Source organism: Aricia agestis, chromosome 13 (assembly GCF_905147365.1).
Source record: "Aricia agestis chromosome 13, ilAriAges1.1, whole genome shotgun sequence".
In the NCBI taxonomy this organism is placed as follows: Eukaryota; Metazoa; Arthropoda; class Insecta; order Lepidoptera; family Lycaenidae; genus Aricia; species Aricia agestis.
Genome location: NC_056418.1, coordinates 10,923,326 through 10,943,588, shown reverse-complemented (window position 1 = coordinate 10,943,588; position 20,263 = coordinate 10,923,326). Strand labels below are relative to the sequence as shown.

General features: G+C 37.0%; 3 protein-coding genes across 5 annotated transcripts in view; 2 read left to right on the top strand and 1 right to left on the bottom strand.

Annotated features, from left to right (window-relative positions):
- The first annotated feature begins 976 nt into the window (after positions 1 to 976).
- Positions 977 to 3,391, top strand: LOC121732933 (geminin-like). 3 transcript variants are annotated; one of them, XM_042122965.1, is made up of 5 exons: positions 977 to 1,083; positions 1,260 to 1,381; positions 1,505 to 1,645; positions 2,315 to 2,441; positions 3,173 to 3,391. In XM_042122965.1, exons 2-5 carry the CDS (start codon positions 1,263 to 1,265, stop codon positions 3,275 to 3,277), a joined length of 492 nt encoding a protein of 163 aa, XP_041978899.1. In that variant the 5' UTR covers positions 977 to 1,083; positions 1,260 to 1,262; the 3' UTR covers positions 3,278 to 3,391. The 3 variants fall into 3 exon arrangements, with proteins under 3 accessions (XP_041978899.1, XP_041978897.1, XP_041978898.1); XM_042122963.1 differs by having other exon boundaries at positions 977 to 1,086; XM_042122964.1 differs by having other exon boundaries at positions 977 to 1,115.
- A 134-nt stretch (positions 3,392 to 3,525) lies between these two features.
- On the bottom strand, positions 3,526 to 5,424 carry LOC121732932. Its single transcript, XM_042122962.1, has 4 exons — positions 5,223 to 5,424; positions 4,843 to 5,137; positions 4,140 to 4,670; positions 3,526 to 4,017 (listed from the first exon to the last, which is right to left on the bottom strand). Coding segments are annotated over exons 1-4 (1,134 nt in total). The 5' UTR covers positions 5,225 to 5,424; the 3' UTR covers positions 3,526 to 3,711.
- A 3,442-nt stretch (positions 5,425 to 8,866) lies between these two features.
- LOC121732929 (probable ATP-dependent DNA helicase HFM1) overlaps positions 8,867 to 20,263 on the top strand; it is a 52,389-nt gene continuing 40,992 nt past the window's right edge. Inside the window, exons 1-9 of the mRNA XM_042122958.1 lie at positions 8,867 to 8,936; positions 9,673 to 9,802; positions 11,198 to 11,369; positions 12,094 to 12,266; positions 13,049 to 13,199; positions 14,079 to 14,213; positions 14,432 to 14,552; positions 17,624 to 17,697; positions 18,024 to 18,125. Coding sequence (XP_041978892.1) covers positions 8,867 to 8,936; positions 9,673 to 9,802; positions 11,198 to 11,369; positions 12,094 to 12,266; positions 13,049 to 13,199; positions 14,079 to 14,213; positions 14,432 to 14,552; positions 17,624 to 17,697; positions 18,024 to 18,125 — 1,128 coding nt within the window. The remainder of the gene's footprint in view (positions 8,937 to 9,672; positions 9,803 to 11,197; positions 11,370 to 12,093; positions 12,267 to 13,048; positions 13,200 to 14,078; positions 14,214 to 14,431; positions 14,553 to 17,623; positions 17,698 to 18,023; positions 18,126 to 20,263) is intronic.

The following is a 20,263-nucleotide window of genomic DNA, read 5'->3' as shown; positions in this document are numbered from 1 at the left end:
CAAACGAGCTTTTGCCCGCGGCTTCGCTTGCGTTAAGAAGTATTATATTATATACAAACTTTCATCCCCTATTTTAATCCCTTGGGGTTGGAATTTATCAAAATCCCTTTTTAGCGGATGCCTACGTCATAACTTCTAACTGCATGCCAAATTTCAGCCCGATCCGTCCAGTGGTTTGGGCTGTGTGTTGATAGATCACCATGTCAGTCAGTCACCCTTGAGTTTTATATACATATATAGATAAGAAATTAAGAACACATCGTAATATAAAGAAGGACTTTAAGAAAAATTCAAGTATTGTCCGTCTAGAAAGTGAAGAAATTAAAAATTGGCAACATCATAGTGTCATTCCTTTTTTCTTAGATTGATTTGAAAGGGATGACACTACGACGATGCCACTATTTAATTTCTTCACTTTCTTGACAGACTATAGCTGCCTTATGGCATTAATGATATATTACATAGAGCAAAAAAGGCCAAAAAAATTACATTTGTTGAATGGGAATTGGGAGCCCCCCTTAAATACTAATTTTATTTTGTTCCAAGTACAGCTCGACAAGGCTTTAAATGAACGTGGTGACTGGCGAGAAAGGGAACTAATGCTTTTATCAAACAAAAACGTCATTTTGACAGTTCTCCTTTACCAGTAGCGCCCCGTCCACGTTCATTTAAAGCCTTGGAGCACTTTATTTATTGTCATAGTGGCAACAGATAATAATTAATAATGTGTGAAAATTTTAACTCTCTAGCCGTTACCGTTCTTGAGTTACAACTGGCCTGGAGACAGACAGATAGACAGACAGACAAACGGACAGACAACGAAGTCTTAGAAAATAGTAATATAGTCCAGTTTTTACCCTTTGGGTACGGAACCCCAAAAGTTATTTAGTAGAGAAGGAGATGGAAAGGTTGTCTTTGCTTTTGGCATCTTTTTGGCATAAAAAAAATATAAACAATTGGCGGTAAAATTTTTGTTGTGACGCGAGTAGAATGTCAATTTAGAAAATAAATCTAAAAATAAATATCTTCATGGTAGAAAACATAACTTTCTTTACAATTTCCTTCAAGTATCATTATTAAATTATTGTAAGTATCGTGATTCGTGTATTCATTAGGTAGGTACCATGTTGTCCAAAACAAAATGTTTTCCGGTCATGTAGTTTTTCAGTTTGTTAGAAAGTTAAAATAAAATTGTTTCTAGCTAAAGATTTTACCAATAAAATGAGATTACATATGAATTAGTTCTATTTTATTTGCAGAAAATGCCTAGAACTACCCGTAAATCACTTAAAACTCTACAACATGCTGCTTCAGATACAGAGAACTTGGTGGGTAGACCATCAAAAAGCCTAAAGCATCAACTGAGCCAGGAAACCGTTGTGTAAGTTAAAAAATGTATATGTAACTGCTATGATTACAAATCATAACCTTCAGAATCTAAAAAAAAATGTTTATTTTCCAAATTATCATAAAATTTAGGCTAAAAACAAATTTTAAATTCCAGAGCTGATGTAGAAGTGAAAAGAAAGAACATCTCCTCTAAAGAAATTCAAGTAAACTTACAGAACAAAGTATCTGTAGACGACCTTACAAATCCGGAAAAAGCTTCAGAAACATATTGGAAACTTCTTGCTGAAAAGCGTCAGTGAGTAATCTTATATATAAAATTCTCGTGTCACAATGTTCATTCCCGTACTCCTCCGAAACGGCTTGACCGATTCTCATGAAATTTTGTGAGCATATTGAGTAGGTCTGACAATCGGCCAACATCTATTTTTCATACCAAAAATTATTTATATGACAAAACAACGTTTGCCGGGACAGCTAGTATTTTCATATATTTATGTGTATAGTATCATGCAATTCAATATTAAAGGGAAACTGAAACTAATTTCAAACATGAGACTTAGCTTGCACTCAAATGAGGATATATTTATTGGTGCATTTCTATCATGAAAATTATTGATGTAGGTACCTAAAAAGTTACTGTATGTAATTGTAGTTAAATTTGAGCTAAATCTAAACAGCTCCGAGTAGCAATATTCATTTTGTAGTTTATGATTCTGTACATTACTTCATAATACTTTAATGTCTTATTAGAATTTTGAGGAAAATGTTTTTGAGGCCCCACAGGATAGGCTACACCTAGTGTGGGGATCTGTATAAACTTATGTGTATATGTAATGATGTAAAAAAATTGTAACTAACCCATCAATCCCCAAGTGACACCCAGCTGCCGCATAACAATTGAAAATCTATTGTGTCTGCAATTCCCACGATCGAGGTATTAATATAATATTGCATTATATTTTAGGGTTGCTCTACAGGAGGCGTTAGATGAAAATGAAACATTACGCCAATTAATTGAAGAGCTAAAGAAAGAAAATGGTGAAATGAAGCAGATGTTGGAGGAGGCCAACAGCTTTATTGAAGTTGTTAAGGTAATTTGTTTTGTTTGTCATTTTTTGTAGTATGTAGTATCTACACGTGGGTGAGCCATGCTTCGGCACGAATGGGCCGGCTCGACCAGAGAAATAACACATTCTCACAGAAAACCGTCGTGAAACAGCGCTTGCACTGTGTTTCGCCAAGTAAGTGAGTTTACCGGAGGCCCAATCCCCTACCCTATTCCCTGCCCTACCCTCCCCTATTCCCTTCCCTTCCCATCCCTACCCTCCCTCATTCCCTCTTAAAAGGCCGGCAATGCACCTGCAGCTCTTCTGATGCTGCAAGTGTCCATGGGCGACGGAAGTTGCTTTCCATCAGGTGACCTTTTTTGTTTGCTCGTTTGCCCCCTTATTTCATTAAAAAAAAATAAGAGAAAATTATTCATAGGCAGACGGTGGACCTACCTAATTTGATTGCTTTATCACAAACCCGGGAGTCGCGGGTCCACAATTAACATTGAATTGACATGATCCTTTCTTGCACTTCCACAAACATATTTAGCCAAATCGGTTCAGCTCTTCATGAGTTTTAGCAAGACAAACAAGACTCTAAATTTATTTTCATTTATATAAGATTGCAACCACATAAAAGACTGCAAAGATTTTGCCACCATCTCTGGTATGAGTAAATTACAGTAATTTGACATTAACACAACATTTGTTTTGTTATGATCTTTTAATTTGTATAGTTTTTCGACCACTTCATGACAAAAATCTACTTTCAGGAGAACCTAAACAAAGACGATGACACTGGGATTGATGTAAATGATGTCAGCACCGCTGATGAAACTGAAGAAGAGAATCTAACTACTGAAAGTTCCAAAGATTAATGCCAAAATAAGTAAAAAATTATAGTTTCCGGAGCTGGTTGCAAGTTGTTTTAACTTTTATCTCAATTATGATTTAGTTATTTTTCATTAGTTTTATTTATTAGCTGCCTTTCTGTTCAATTATTAAGTATAGTAGTTCCTTAATAAAATAGTATTTTATTAAGGAACTAAGTATATGCTAATGTTTCAAGTTTCAAAGACTTACCTAATGTATTCTTAAAAATAAAACTTTTAATTATAATATTTTTTTATTATTTGCCCTAAATAACAATACTTGTAGGTGTAAATATACAAAAATATTATTTTTGCTTTATACTATAATACTCTTAATAAATGGGTATAAAATAATATTATAATACTTAGGAGTTACTACTAGAAAAAAATCTAAAACAAAATAATTACATAAGTCTTAACTCCATTGTAATCAATCAATCTCAATATGAATCTTTCTTCAAAAAGGCTTTAAACATTTCATCGAAATATGTTTCGTATGTCCATGGCAGTAAGGCAGGGTATGATGCAACTTCAGACAAGACATTGGCATGTGCATTGTGAGGTAACACGCTCCGAGCCTTTTCATTTAAACACCCAGTCACATAGATGTAGTGGTTAATGATTAGGTTGTAAATAAAGTTTACATACTTATAATCTAAATTATCTGTTGTACATGGCGTCTGAGGTGTGTTGGAGTTAATTCTATTTATATATCCTGTTGTGATTATTGGGACTATGAAATCAGCCTGAAACAAAAAAAAATTGCATTGATTAATTATTTATTAACCAATAAAGTTAAAACTAAAGCCCATTCTTATTAATTAACAATTATATTAATAAATATAGCCCTCGAGTAAGTAGTGAGTACCTTTTCAAAGTTCTCTCGAATGAACTTTTCAGGATTTTGGTACACCTCTTCCCTTCTATCATTTAGCATTAATATTGTTACTCTAGGGGAGTCCCAATTGTCAACATATTGCTGGATATTCAATGCTGTATCTAGCCCATCTTCTGCATAAGTTAAAAATAACATAACTGTGTCGTCTGCTTGTTTTTCAGGTACAGTCTTTAGAGGTGGCCTTATTGAGGGTGTGTTGGGTTTTTTGTCATCTTTTGTTAATTTCTTCTTTAAAGCTAATGGAAGATCGCACTTCAGATTCTTTGTGAAGGAAACTACTTCCCGGGACCCTGAATTTTTACTTCCACTGTGATATCCACTGTCATCTTTATTGAAACACTGTACAAGATTGCAAAGAGGTACTTCAATTGATTTTAGTATATCATATCTCTTCATTTTTAACAATGCATCAACTATTTTGTCTATTGTGGCATTTTCATTTTGCATAAAGACTTTCAGTATTAAATCAGCTGGATCATCTTTTATAGAGTTGGTTATATACTGGAAAATACAATATAAATTATTAATTTTATTTTAAACTTATTTAACAAAAATATGACAAAGGTATGTTAAGTACTATGTAATATTTATCAGAAATGTCATACTGTTATTTACTTTAGTAATTGAAATTCCAATTGTAATTTCACTGTAGGGGTAACAAGTTTAAACTTACATCTAGGTCTTCCTGAGATATGCCTAAATAGCATCCAAAGTCCTGCCAAGTATTTGGTGCTCCACCAACTTTCTTCACAACCATTTTCCATGCATCATAACAAATTGTACCCATGTTGGATTTAGCATTCCTGTAGTACAGGAGGCTTGTGTGTAGAAAACTAACTTTTTTGCTTAAATCTACCAACTCGGATATTTCTTGCGTTCTTTCCTGTTTTAAATCTTCTTCAAGAGCAAGTGTGCTTATGCTTATAGTGTCGGAGTTGTAGAAGTCAGGCTCTAATTCATTGTAGTTCCTATAAATAAAAGTGTTGTTTTATATTTATAACACGGAATAAGTTATGATATTTCCGAAACATACTCAAAATATTTTTATCTTACATTTTGTTCTTATAAGAGTATTTCACACAAACACAAAGAAACTGTAAGTACTATTAGTTTAACATTATAATTAAAATGAACGGCATTTAATTTCTATCACCATTTTGGATTTAATTACATTCAATATATTATATGGACATTATTTCCATTGCTAAATTCTGAGAAAACCCAAGAGGAAATGCAACACCTTGTACAGGAAAACTTCAAAATAAATCAAAATAGAACAAATGACACTGCCAAATTGACAGTTGACACTTGACACTGTCAGGCACTTTTCTTAAATGGAAAATCAAGGCATGATTGTTCCATGGTTCCTTCTGACTTTTAACTTTTAAGCCGTGTTCGTTTAATTTTTTCGCAGTTTGGCAGCTGACTGTCAACTTCATCATTGAGTGTCATGTTCTGTTTCCTTAAGAAGAATCATTGTGTTCAATAAAATACATGTAAAATACTAACAATTTCTGTCAGAGTCAGAGTATTTTATTGAACATGACACTTTGACAGTCAGCTGCCAAACTGCAAAAAAAATGAATCGAACGCGGCTAATAACTGAACCATAGATAAAGTATTATAGTTTAAATATAATCTTAGCCCGTCATCTCGTGGTCATTTTGTGCTTATTTTCATACAAGTAGTGTGCGTTTATTTTCTTGAATATTTCTATTTGTTGATCATTTTGAAGCACATTATAATACAGCAAAGATAGTCATTTAGTTCATGTTATGGTTAAACTATAGTTCAAGTATTGAGAATCCGTAAACACACAAAAGCTATGCAATTTTTGTAGCCAAATTATTAATTGATATGACATTTTTAGCACTAATGCCTTATATAGCACGAATAAGGGAATAATTAAACTTATTAATTATTCTTTTTAGCTTACAAAAATACCGTTTAAAAAGCTCAAAAAACGTTGTTCAAAATTTACGTATTTAATGTTAAATCCACGTGTTTGAGGCATTCTTTGGCCATTCTTATGGTTTATTATTTAACGGAACCACAAAAATCAACAATATCTAATATTAAATGTTCACTAAAAACCTTAAGGCCCCATCCCCAAACGCGCGCGAACCGCGCGCGACGCAGCGGAATTTCCGCAAAACGTGAGTGGATTCGCATATTTTTCGCACTTCGCGGCTGGTTCCCCGACATCATCCACACTCGCGCGCGAACCGTGCTCGACACCGCGGCGCCGCGAAATTCCTGCGAAGCGTGAGTGAGAGATCCGATTCGCATATATTTCACACTTCGCGGCCTGTTCCCCTATTTCTGCGGGACAGAAAACCGACAAAGCGATTTTTTTAAATCTTTATTTTAATAAGGGCTTTTGCCATACAAGACATGCCAGCATTGTTTAGTGAACAGAATATAATTAATCCTACTTTATACTTTATTACTTTATACCTTATATACTTTATTACTTTATACTTTATATACTTTATTTACTTTATAATATTATACAGGCGAAAGTTTGTTTGGATGTATGGATGTTTGTTACTCTTTCACGCAAAAACTACTGAATGTATCTTAATGAAACTTTACAATAATATAGCTTATACATCAGAGTAACACATAGGCTACAATTTTAACTGACTTTCAAAATGGGGGAGGTGTTATGTTTGTTTTTTTATATTCAACGATTACTCCGCCGTCTGTGAACCTATTTTCAAAATTTTTCTTTTGGCGTACAGAGTATCATCCCAATTTGGTACTATACTCACAAAAACTGATGATCTGATGCTGGGAGCCATGGCTAATCGAGGGAACTCCTTAAAATTGATATGGAAAAATGTGGTGACTTCGGTTTCGTGGGAAGTAGTCTAAGCATGTGCAATCAACAAGTAAGATTTTGCACCAAGATATACCATGATTAGATTGGGAAGGTGCTGAGAGAACTCCTTTGCATTGCTTTAAGAACGGAAAGCATATGCTACAATGCAAATTTGAAATTACATTCATCATCACTACCATAATATTATACCTTATAAGTTATATGCATCCCATGATTATGAGACTATTATGACCCATTGGGACTTTTCATAGTCATTTAGATCAAGATTCGATTTTGTCAAGCGATTTAAAAAATATTTGTTTGTTTGATTGATCACGCTAATCTCAGGAACTATTGATCCGATAAAAAAAATGTGTTAGATAGCTCATTTATCAAAGAAGGCTATAGGCTATTTTATCACGCTTAAACTAATAGGACCAAAGAAACAGAGGAAATGTGGTTAAAAGATAAAACGGAAAATTATTAGGAAGGCTTTATCTCGCGAACTACTAAAGCAATTTTGTATGTTATTTGGCACAGATACAGAGTAGACTACGTGAAGAGAGATAAGCTATTTTGTTGCGAAAAAATGTACGTTTTCCGCGCCGCGGTCCGCGGCGCGCTGTTGCGCGCGAGTGTGGATCGGCAGTAACACTTTTATTACATGAAATATACAGACCGAATCCTTTGTTATGTCCTAGTAGGTAGGACATAACATTACACGCTTTTGACGCTTATACACCGATATAAGGCTCTCTCTTAATAATAGTATCTCAATCATAGACTTAATATATACTGTCGTATTATAGGTTTATGATCTCAATCATACACTTAATATATTATAATGATCTCAATGAACTGAACGATTGGTACTTAGTTGTTGCTAAAATTTTAATAAAAAAAATACTTCGCCCCATCATCTTGGCGCTAAATTTTAAATAGAATAGAACATAATCTTTGAAACTTTTGTAAGAAAACTGCAATTACTTAACATTACAATATTTATTTAATTTTTAAAGTGGAAAGTTGATTTATCACAAGATGACACCAGAAAGTAATAAACTGTATGTCCTTTTATAATAATTATTATTGTGTCTGATCAAATAAAACATTTTACATATTTTTTTGATTTTTAGATCGAAGTTCACAGATTTTTTTAACGACGATTTGCTAAGTTCTCAACCCTTATCACTTCCCTCCTCACATGAGTCGCAGCAAGATGTTGAAAATAATATTGCTTTAGAAGCTGATCGTATTCGGCCACCCAAAGGGTATGGGCAAAAGGGTGATTTGCGGTGCACGGATGAAATCGGTAAGTTTTGAGAATTTAAGTATGAAATTAAAGTGAAATTAATGAATACTTACAAGAAATATTTAAAGAGGTATCTAACTATGTATTATACTTAAAATTTTAGCTTATCTTGTAATTTATTAGTAATTACTTTCAGATTCAAAGTATCGAACTGTCTTTACTTATCCATACTTCAATTTGGTACAATCAAAACTAATCGACGATGCTCTATATTCAGGTAATTACATTTTATTTACAAGTCTGTTAAAAAATGAAGAAATTAAAAAGTGGCAACATCATAGTGTCATCCCTTTCAAATCAATCTAACAAAAAAGGGATAATACTACGATGTTGCCACTTTTTAATTTCTTCACTTTTTTGACAGACTAATAATATGGTCTACACTTTTTATGGCTTTTATGTTACTGTATACCAACTCGTAATAATAAGAACCCTTGTCCTACTCGACTTAATTAATTTACAATTTTTGACTAATAAGTACCAGATAAAGTATGATATATTGCAGCAAAGTCTATGGTTGTCTGTGCGCCTACTGGTTCGGGGAAGACCGTTGTATTCGAAATGGCCATAGTTCAGCTACTGACGGAAATTGAAGAGAACAACTACACCGGAGACTATAAAATTATATACAGTACGTATTTCTACTTATTTATTGGCTAAATTAAACCAATCGTGTGTCGATTGTTGAGTGTTGACCATTCGTTGCCTACCGCAAGAATGTAAATTGCTATTGTTTTTTTACAGGGACTTAATATTAGCGCGATAAAATATTATATACTCCACTCGGGCTAACTTGTCGCTAGCGGTCATTGACTCCCTGTCAAAAACTTGTCATTTTCCATATTAAACCACGATTGACAATATCTGACACTTCATTGTCAATCGCGGTTTATATGGAAAATTACAAGCTTTTGACAGGGAGTCAATGACCGCTAGCGATAAGTTAACCCGAGTGGAGTTATAGTACCTAATAGTTAAAGATAAGAGTGAGCATACTTGATCCTAGATAAGAATATAGCTAAGAGTATTTTTAAAAATTTCGATCTCATTGGATTATGAGTTATTAGATCATCACTTCTTTCTAACCAATGAAATAAAATATTATGTTACATAGCTAGGTCACTGTTAAGCGTAGTGTCGTAAGTCCTAACCCACAATTTTTTTGGTTGTTAAATTTTGAATAAAGGCTTGTTTTAAATCATCTAAAGAACATAACTGCATTCAGAACTCAATACGTAATTTTTTGTGGGTTAGTACACGAATTAACAGCGTCCTTTATTCTGTATGTCATATTGAGGACGCTCTTATTTTTAAGTGGGTTAAAAGCGAAGTTACCTAGCAAAAAAAAGCCAAGTTTGTCCTTTCAGTGGCCCCAGTGAAAGCGCTGTGTTCAGAGCGGCTGGCGGAGTGGTACCCGAAGTTTACGCGGCTCGGCCTGCTCTGTATAGAAGTGACCGGGGACACCGATGTTGACTTCCCACAGTTAAAGCCGTATAGGTATATAGTTTGATTTATATTGCATACTATTCAGCTCTGGATTTATGTATAGGCAGGACCCGATCTAGCCAGTTAGCCGTTCCAGGCAAAAATCATTTTCGCCGCCCTTTACATATACTTACAGGAAACATATTTGTTGGGGGAGGAATGGGAGGAATATTTAAGTAAAATACTCAAATATTTCCACTAGCAAACTTAAGGTAGGTTAGCTGGTAAAATTCTCAAACTTAAGTGGTGGATGGCTAGGTTGGAAGATAGGAATAAGTCAATTTTGCCGCCCCTCATTTTTGCCGCTCTGGGCAAATGCCCGGCTCGCCCCCCCCCTTAGATCGGGCCCTGTGTATAGGCAGTATAGGCCATGGCCTATGGCCTTTTTTTTATAAAATAAGGGGGCAAACGAGCAAACGGTCACCTAATGGAAAGCAACTTCCGTCGCCAATGGACACTCGCAACATCAGAAGAGGGTAAGGGCAAGGAAGGGAATAGGATAGGGGATTGGGCCTCCGGTAAACTCACTCACTCAACGAAACACAGCGCAAGCGCTGTTTCACGCCGATTATCTGTGAGCCCGTGGTATTTATCCGGTTGGGCCGGCCCATTCGTGAAGAAGCATGGCTCTACCACGTCACGTACCTATGGACGGCAGCGTTCTAGGAATTGAAACAAACATGATCGTTGCTAACAAAGTTTAAAGTTTAACTCAGTAATAAATAGATATTATAGCAATGCATCAAAAAATATTTGTTGCAATACAATAATTGCAGGAGATATAAAACTTTCAAAGTGGGATGATGAAGCTGTAAGATATTGTAGCGCGGAAAACTATAATTTTTCGGGATAAAACATTTTATACTTATCCTTTCCCGGGACTTATTTCCATACCCATCAAAACTGGTGAAGACAGCTGCAGTAGCAGGCATGAGGCAGACATTCTTACAGCTGTTGGATAGACAGACAGGCAAACTTTCGCATTTATAATAAATTAACTGTTGCCCGCGACTCCTTCCGCGCGGACTTTTTTTTTAAATGAAATAAGAGGGCAAACGAGCAAACGGGTCACCTGATGGAAAGCAACTTCCGTCGCCCATGGACACTCGCAGCATCAGAGGAGCTGCAGGTGCGTTGCCGGCCTTTTAAGAGGGAATAGGGTAATAGGGGAGGGTAGAGAAGGGAAGGGAATAGGGGAGGGTAGGGAAGGGAATAGGATAGGGGATTGGGCCTCCGGTAAACTCACTCACTCGGCGAAACATAGCGCAAGCGCTGTTTCACGCCGGTGTGTTCTCTCCCACGTATAAAACGGACTTCAGTTTACAGCGGTTATTCCCGTTTCCGTGGTAATGCCGGGATAAAATGTAGCCGTAATGTATAAATAAGTAGAATATATTTAATTCACAGAATAATAATAACAACCCCCGAGAAATGGGACATGCTCACTCGCAGGTGGAAGGACCACAGAGCCTTAGTCGAGATGATAAAACTATTCCTCATAGATGAGGTGCATATCCTGAACGACGAGACACGGGGCCCGGTGTTAGAGGCTGTTGTTAGCAGAATGAAAACTGTTGAGGTAAGGGACCATCTATAAACACACCATTTTCAAAATTTGTAGACCCCTCCAGCCTCCCCGTCACAGGTGGTCGCAATTGTGACCCCTCCCCTCCCTAGAGTGACGTCACAAATTTGCAATTTTACATCTAAAATTATAACCACCATTATTATTTCAAATTTGGCCACGTGGCCACTTACAGAGTTCATTTAACTATAATATTATCATATTACCATATTTAAGATAATCACAACACAAATTCAGTTGTCATCGTTGGGAGCTGTACTAGTTAAAACTGTGACACACATGGGCGTAGCCAGGATTCTATAAATGGGGGGGGGGGGGGGGCATACCTGACTCCGAAAGAGGCGGTGAAGGCAAACAAAAGGGGCGCCAAATTTTTTCAACACTATCAGCACCCTGGGCGCCGAGGAAATCTAGCCCAGGGCGCTGGTGGTGCTAAAACCGGCCCATGGGCAGATTAAGAAAATCCTATACTTCGAATTCGTGATTTTTAACTCCCCTCTCACCTCGCAACTCTCTCCGCTCCACGTTTAGGTATGAAACTCGTGAGCATTAACGACCGATCGGTCTTGTAGGGGGGGGCCGCCGCCCCCCCCTGCCTGTACCTCGCTACGCCCATGGTGACACAGCTCCCAACGTCTTCCACTCTGGAATACTATATCAATCAAATCTTTATTGCCTAGACTTGTAAGTTAGACCTTCTCCTTTTCTTCTTTTCCAGGCATCAGCCCAATCGTCCCACCGTATAGAACAGCTCCAGCGGCAGCAGGAAGGTCACATCATCACGTCATCACCACCGCCTATCCGGTTCGTGGCGGTGTCGGCCACGGTCAGCAACCCCGATGATGTGGCCACGTGGTTGGGGACTAGGGAAAGACCGGCTGTGTTTTATAAGTAAGGAAATATTGTGACCATAAAAATCGGCCAAGTGCGAATTGGACTCACGCATAAAGGGTTCCGTACCGTTATAGAGCGAAAGTTGGCGAAAAGATGTGTTTTTTTTTTCAATTTCAAAAAATCACATTTGATAGTCTCCCTTAAATATTAATTTTATTTTGTTTTTATATAGTAATAATTGTTGTTATAATATCAGCAACAGAAATACACAATCTGAAAATTTCGGAAGTCTAGCAGACAGACAGACGGAGTCTCAGTAATAGGATCCCGTTTTTATCCCTTGGGTACGGAACCCTAAAAACAAAGCATGGAATGTTTTGTTGCGGGCTCAAAGATAGTTAACGGCAGCACTTATAGCATGTCCCTCGGGCTCCCTGAGATAATATATTATATTATCAAAGGGTTCTCGTGGTTGATTACCACTGTCGATTTTGTTGGCATAATATGGGTTTCATTGATCGTAATATGTGGTGGACCAAAATACGAATATAGTTGTGACCCGTAAATTTAAAATGGCAGCTCAATCTCCGAAATAAGTGTAGATTAATGAGAGCGCGCGAATAAAGTGTAATTTCTGAGAGCACCATCTACATCAGCAGTGCTGGTTTTAGTACTACCAGCGCCCTGGGCGCGATTTCTTCGACGCCCACTGCCCGGGAGCTGGTAGCACCGCAGGCCTTCGGCGCCACTTATTATTCGGCGCCCTGGGCGGGTGCCCAGCGTCGCCCTACACTAACGTCGCTACTGTATATCAGTAAAATATCTATTTTTTCTTGCAGATTTGGTGATGAATGTCGTCCAGTGCGACTGAGACGGATAGTAGAAGGCTATCCCTGTCCCGCAGGGGCCAGCATATTCAAGTTCGACATCATACTCAACTACAAAATATGGCCCATCATACAGAGGTATCACAATGGAAAACCTACGCTGGTAAGAATATAATGCGTTATGTATGAATACTATAGGCCGCGCACAATTTTAAGATATACCGGCAAAATTATAAGGGGAAGGCGCAGTGTCCGATTTATAGGTTGTTTTAGTATTTGGTGGAACGCGATCAAATGATGACACGTTATTGCTGTTTTTTTTTTTTTTAATGAAATGCAAACGAGCAACCGGGTCACCTGATGGAAAGCAACTTCCGTCGCCCATGGACACTCGCAGCATCAGAAGAGCTGCAGGTGCGTTGCCGGCCTTTTACGAGGGAATAGGGTAATAGGGGAGGGTAGGGATGGGAAGGGAAGGAAATAGGGGAGGGAAGGGAATATGGTAGGGGATTGGGCCTCCGGTGAACTCACTCACTCGGCGAAACGCAGCGCAAGCGCTGTTTCACGCCGGTTTTTGTGAGAACGTGGTATTTCTCCGGTCGAGCCGGCCCATTCGTGCCGAAGCACGGCTCTCCCAGATAGATAATATATACATATACATGTGCGCTGATCGCCTACACTGCCTCAGTTTCACTGAGTAATCTTAAAGTTATTAGAGTCAGAATTATATAGTTTGTCAGTTTGTTCCATCGTAACGCCTAAACACAATTTTATTTACAGCACTATACAATTTACGTAGTTAGGTTATCTAATATATAAAAATAAGTCGGGTTTTCCTTCCTGACGCTATAACTCTGGAATGCACGAACCGATTTCCACGGTTTTGCATTCGTTGGAAAGGTCTCGGGCTCCGTGAGGTCTATAGAAAAAAAAATCAGAAAAAACTTCAAGAGAAAAGCAGGAAAAAAGGGAAAATCATTTTATGGCAAAACAACGTTTGCCGCGACAGCTAGTAGTTTTAAATACTTACTTTTATTTCTAGATATTCTGCAACACCCGTAAGAGTGTTCTTCTAACTGCCGAAACGCTGTCTAAAGAACTAACAGTCAGCTTCAGTCAGGAACAAAAGGCCAAGCTCATGGAAATTGCTTCAAGGATCAAAACGAAGAAGATACAGGTAAAACACAAATTACTAAACCCATGAATTAATTGTATTAGTTTTATTGAGTTACTAGATGACGCCTGCAACTCCGTTGCGCCAAAACTCGTTTGTCGCACGAAACCGTACATTTTTCCGGGATAAAAAGTCTCCTATGTCTTTGGGCGTGAAGAGGTAATAGGCAGACTGACAGACACACTTTCACATTTGTAATGTTAGTATGGATTGTATTCTAGTCGTTAATACTGGCCGGAGTTGGGTGCCATCACGCCGGCCTGCTGTATGAAGAGAGACAGACCATAGAAGACGCTTTCCGCAATAGAAAACTACCCATACTTATTACTACCACTACCCTTGGTAAGTATTGTAAAAACAGTCGTGGAAGATGCTTGGCTCGACCGGAGAAATACCGCGTTCTCACAGAAAACTTGTTGCTGTGTTTCGCCTAGTGAGTGAGTTTACCGGAGGCCCAATCCCCTACCCTCCCTTCCCTACCCTCTCCTATTTCCTTCCCTACACTCCCCTATTCCCTTCCCTACCCTTCCCTATTACCCTATTCCCTTTTAAAAGGCCGGCAACGCACCTGCAGCTCTTCTGATGTTGCGAGTGTCTATGGGCGACGGAAGTTGCTTTCCATCAGGTGACCCGTTTGCTCGTTTGCCCTCATAATTCATAAAAAAACACCTACTATTATGAAATAAAAATTTCTGAAACAGAAAAAAAGACAGTTACGAGTGGGATAAAGATATTATATTACGAGAGGGATAAGATGTACTTATACATAAAGTAAATATACCTAGCGGAATAGAGCAACAATCTCGAGCTATCAAACGTAACCGAAATTGGTTTTCATCTGTGTGAAAAATATGTGTACGTATACACTTACACAAGCATGATTGAACATGATTTCTATGAGATTAGGGCCGGCCGCAAATTGTCCGAAATTTCTGATCAGAAACATATGAACTGCCATCCGATCGAGTACTCTGGTGTTTCGTCCCAACCAAGGTTTCGGCTGAAAGAATTTTTCAAATCGGATCAGTAGTTCCTGAGATTAGCGCGTTCAAATAAGCCCTATCAAATAATTTCCCCCCGCTTTTTTCACATTTTCCTCTATGACTTCGCTCCTATTAGTCTTAGCGTGACAAAATATAGCCTATAGCCTTCCTCGATAAATAGGCTATCTAACACTGAAAGAATTTTTCAAATCGGATTAGTTCTGGACCTGATCGTTCCTGAGATTAGCGCGTTCAAACAAACAAACAAACTCTTCCGCTTTATAATATTAGTATAGATTTATAACTAGATGACGCCCGCAACTCTGTTGCGACAAAATTAGTTTATCGCGCGGGAACCGTACATTTTCCGGGATAAAAAGTATCCTATGTCCTTTCCCGGGACTCAAAGTATCTACATGCCTTTAAGTCAAATTCAGCGGCTTGGGCGTGAAGAGGTAACAGACTGACATACACACTTTCGCATTTATAATATTAGTATGAATAATCTACATAATGTTATATACGCGACTCAGTATTAGGTCTTATTCTAAGTACTCACATACGGTTTTGCTCGATAGTTTTACTCCGAATCGAAGGAAATGACTGACATATTTAATTCCATCGAGCCGGCTCGAAGCGTGCCTTCGAGCTGTCAGTTTGACGGTCCACACGGTGATTATTGGCTATTGCTCGATTTGGAGTAAAACTATCGAGCAAAACCGTATGTGAGTACTTAGTATTACGCGACTAGGTAGGTATTATAGCAGGCAATAGGCATAAATAAGTTTCACATTTATGTTTAATCTTGTATCTTTAAAAGCCTAAGTTCATACCGTCTCTTATGAGTGTCACGGCTACACACATCCTATTCGGAATGACGAATATCTTACATAAGTCGATTCACATACTTCCCAGAACTCCTTACTCCTTTCTATCTCATGTGGCACACCTTTAAGATAACGCATCGATATTATGAGCATTTTGTTTTAAAAAGGTGATAGTAAAGATACATAACTAAGCTTACCTACATACACATATTAATATTATAGTATTTAGTTAAACTTTGGAACTTACCTGATTGACCTGAGCTTTTGATTACGAGAAAAATGTGTTCAAATCTAGTATATGCCAGGTTATGACTCCTCAAAAGAGGCACGTCCCTTTCTTTGACTCATAAATCCTGAATCCTATCCTAATTTTTCCACAAGTTTTACTAAATACTTCATTGCTTTACAGTTGCCTAAAAACCTGAATACAACATCAAAATCAACTTAGTAAATACATGATTTGATATGTAAATTCTTTTCATTCCTCCATCCATTCATCGTCTTTGGGCACAATTCATGTCAAACTACAGTAGGTTTATTTCTGAGATATTTTATACTTTGAACTTTAAAGGCGAACATAGGGTAATCCATAGTCCCCATACACTCGCAATAATATATTCTCCCTTATCTCATACTAAAAACGTGCATCCAGGTACGGAACAGCTCGCTGATGTGCCCAGAAATAAGCTTCTGTATTTGGTATTGTACGTGACACTTTCACAGATCAAAAACTTTACCTTCCCATCACCCTTCATCTCGTACCTTTTGCAAGTTTGGTTTGAGTGCAGGTCGTTTTAGGTAGCAATAAAATTTTATGAGCCTTCTATTTCCTTAGTTCTTTTTCTAGGAGTAACAATAAAAGTAGTAAGTACTTTTTTTAAATAGTTTAGTCCATTGATATATATTGTAATATGAACTATTTTAAAAATATACATTTTAATAAAATAAAAAGCGATTAAATTAAAATCCAGATTTTTAGAAATATAAGTAATAATATTTTAAAAGTGTAATATTTTACAAGATACATAATATTATAATGAGGATAAAATAAGTTAACAGAAACCGTAATAAATTACACTAATAAAGATATAGTCGCAAATTATTTAGCTAATTCTCTTATTTCTAAACCAGATTTGAGACAGACAGTTATTTGGGATGTATCCGTTCCTTTTTCCTAAGTTATGTCTCATTATCACACGTCTTTGAAACATGATCTTATTTTAACTTTATCAGATTTTATCTTTTTACTTGAGTTTCTTTTGTGCACGAGAGACTAATTTATCGTGGTTTTTATAATGGAACATCTGGATATTATTGTCTTATAACACAGCGAACAGCTAAATTGCATACTTTAAGGACGTAGATTTTTGGCATGATGGGACTCATTAAAAATGTAGTTGTGTATCCCTAAAATACATTCTTGAAGTGAATAACTTGCTTTACTTGTATAATTGAGGTCGATATTAAGTTTTACTTACGTCTCAATTTATATACCTATGAATTTAGTTTCTGCCACCATAACAATGGGTGTTCCCCAAGGATTTATTCTGGGACCATTATTGTTTGATTTATATATAAGTGTGACAATGTTTTATGCTTTCAGCAATGGGCGTGAATTTGCCAGCACATCTCGTTATCGTAAAGAACACCCAGCAATACGTCAATGGAACTTACCAGGTAAAAGAAACAGCTAATGCATCTTGACATTTTTGTAAGATAACATTAAGTTCCTAATGATTCCTTATTGGAAGATTTATGATTTCTTTTATATGTGCAATCTTTTTAAATTATTTATATAAAGTATACTTTTAAAAGGTTTAAACATTTTACGGTAAACAAACGTCTGTAATTAAATTTAATTAAACTTTAAGTAAGATGCTACTAATCGAATGCGTTTAACAAGCCAAAGATTTACCTAATTTGCACTTTTGTTTGCTTTTCTTACTTAAACATGCCTTCGCCTCTTGGGCTAAGTCACTTTAATTGCTCTTTTGTTACTTTAGGAATATAGTATCAGCACTATACTTCAGATGGTGGGAAGAGCTGGCAGACCACAATTCGACACAGAAGCAACTGCTGTCATTATGACCAGACTTGCAGATAAGGTAAGTGCCTAATTATTATCGGTTATTTCAGCTTATTAAAATAAAATAAAATATCTTTTTATTCAAAATGGGTATCATGATACACTTTTTGAAAGTCGAACGAAGAAACTACGTTGCCTACCACCGGTTTTTTCTCTACGTAGGGCCACTTATTTGCTACGTATCGTTTTGAACAACTGGCGAAAGCGTAAAAAAACGCTCATCACGCTCAACAAACTAGTTTACTCAAATTAATTTCGATTGATTAAAACGATCCATCATTCATAGCAAATAAGTTTCAGTCAGTTGTTATTACGAGGGCTGCTATTTATGTATCCGGAACTGGCCACTTACAAGAACAATATTTAAAAAGTAATTACAACATTTGAAAATAGAACTCTTTGGTTGAAGAATACATTTTGTTTCATGTGACTGTCAATTATTTTTCCATTGTGGCGTCATTTTGAAAATTGCGTGTCTTCATTTGCCATGGATTTAACGCGTGAACATTTTCGTGCAATGATTTACTACGATTTTCGGCGTGGGCTAAATCAACAACAGTGCTTTATTCAACTCACCGCAACTTTTGGAGATGAAGCACCATCAAAAACCACTGTTTATCACTGGTACAGTGAGTTTAATCGTGGGCGGTCTATGCTCACGGATGAAAATAAAGAAGGTCGCCCAAAAACAGCTGTTGTCCCACAAAATATAGATGCTGTGCGGGAACTAATAATGCGTGATCGTCATGTTACATATCGCGAGATAGAGGCGTCCTTAGGCATAAGTATGACGAGCATACATAAGATATTACACGAACATTTGGCTGTAAAAAAAATATGTTCGCGTTGGATTCCGCACAACTTGACAATCGATCAAAAACGGGCTCGTGTCGATTGGTGCAAAAAAATGATAAAAAAATACAACCGTGGTACGTCAAAAGCCGTTTATAATATCTACACAGGTGATGAATCTTGGATCTATGCATATGACCCCGAAACTAAACAACAGTCAACGGTGTGGGTGTTCCAAGATGAGCCGAAACCAACAAAAGTTACTCGTGCAAAAAGTACTTTGAAGCAAATGGTCGCCTGTTTTTTTGGAATTAATGGACATGTGGCTACAGTGCCATTAGAGAATCGTAAAACGGTTAATTCTGAATGGTATACGACCATTTGTTTACCAGAAGTCTTTGAAGAAATAAGAAAGGACAACCGACAACGCAGAATCATATTACATCACGACAATGCTAGCTGTCACACCTCAGCTGAAACAACTCAGTTTTTGGAGGGTCAAAAGATCGAATTGACTGGTCATCCGCCGTACAGCCCTGATTTGGCACCTAACGATTTCTTTTTATTTCCATACGCGAAGAACAAATTACGTGGTCAACGTTTTTCGAGCCGCGAAGAGGCTGTTGATGCGTTCAAAATGCACGTTTTGGAGATACCTCAATCAGAATGGAAAAAGTGCTATGAAAATTGGTTCCAGCGTATGCAAAAGTGTGTCGATCATCGCGGCGAATATTTTGAAAAGCAATAAAACCATATTAAATGATATATGTTTGTTTCTTTTTTTAATTCCGGATACATAAATAGCAGCCCTCGTATGTATCTGCTTTGACTTCATATCAAAGCTATACAGCCTTCTTTATGCATCTCCATACATAATATTATAAAACAAAGTCGCTTTTTTTTCCCTCATGTCCCTTTGTTCCCTTTACTCTTTAAAACTACGCAACGGATTTTGATGATTCTTTCAGTGTTAGATAGCCCATTTATCGAGGAAGGCTATAGGATATATTTTATCACGTTAAGACTAATAGGAGCGAAGAAATAGATGAAAATGTGGAAAAAAACGGGGAAAATTATTTGAAAGGGCTAACTTGAACGCGCTAATCACAGGAACTACTGGTCCGATTTGAAAAATTATTTCAGTGTCAGATAACCCATTTATTGAGCAAGACTATAAGGCTATATTTTATCACACTAAGACTAATAGGAAAATGTGGAAAAAACGGGGGAAATTATTTGAAAGGGCTTATCTCGCGAACTACTGGAGCAATTTTTATGTTATTTGGCACAGATAAGAAGTAGACTACTTGAAGGAGCATAGGCTATCGATTTTAATATTTTTTTCAGTGGCTATATATTTTATAC

What these genes read in the sequence shown, in the direction of transcription:
- LOC121732933 (XM_042122965.1), top strand. Translation starts at nt 1,263, where the DNA reads ATGCCTAGAACTACCCGTAAATCACTTAAAACTCTACAACATGCTGCT. An exon ending in CTGAGCCAGGAAACCGTTGT is followed by an intron (nt 1,382 to 1,504) that starts GTAAGTTAAAAA and finishes TTTAAATTCCAG; the next exon opens with AGCTGATGTAGAAGTGAAAA. An exon ending in CTTCTTGCTGAAAAGCGTCA is followed by an intron (nt 1,646 to 2,314) that starts GTGAGTAATCTT and finishes ATTATATTTTAG; the next exon opens with GGTTGCTCTACAGGAGGCGT.
- LOC121732932 (XM_042122962.1), bottom strand. An exon ending in TATCTCAGGAAGACCTAGAT is followed by an intron (nt 4,671 to 4,842) that starts GTAAGTTTAAAC and finishes TGTATTTTCCAG; the next exon opens with TATATAACCAACTCTATAAA. An exon ending in TTCGAGAGAACTTTGAAAAG is followed by an intron (nt 4,018 to 4,139) that starts GTACTCACTACT and finishes TTTTTGTTTCAG; the next exon opens with GCTGATTTCATAGTCCCAAT.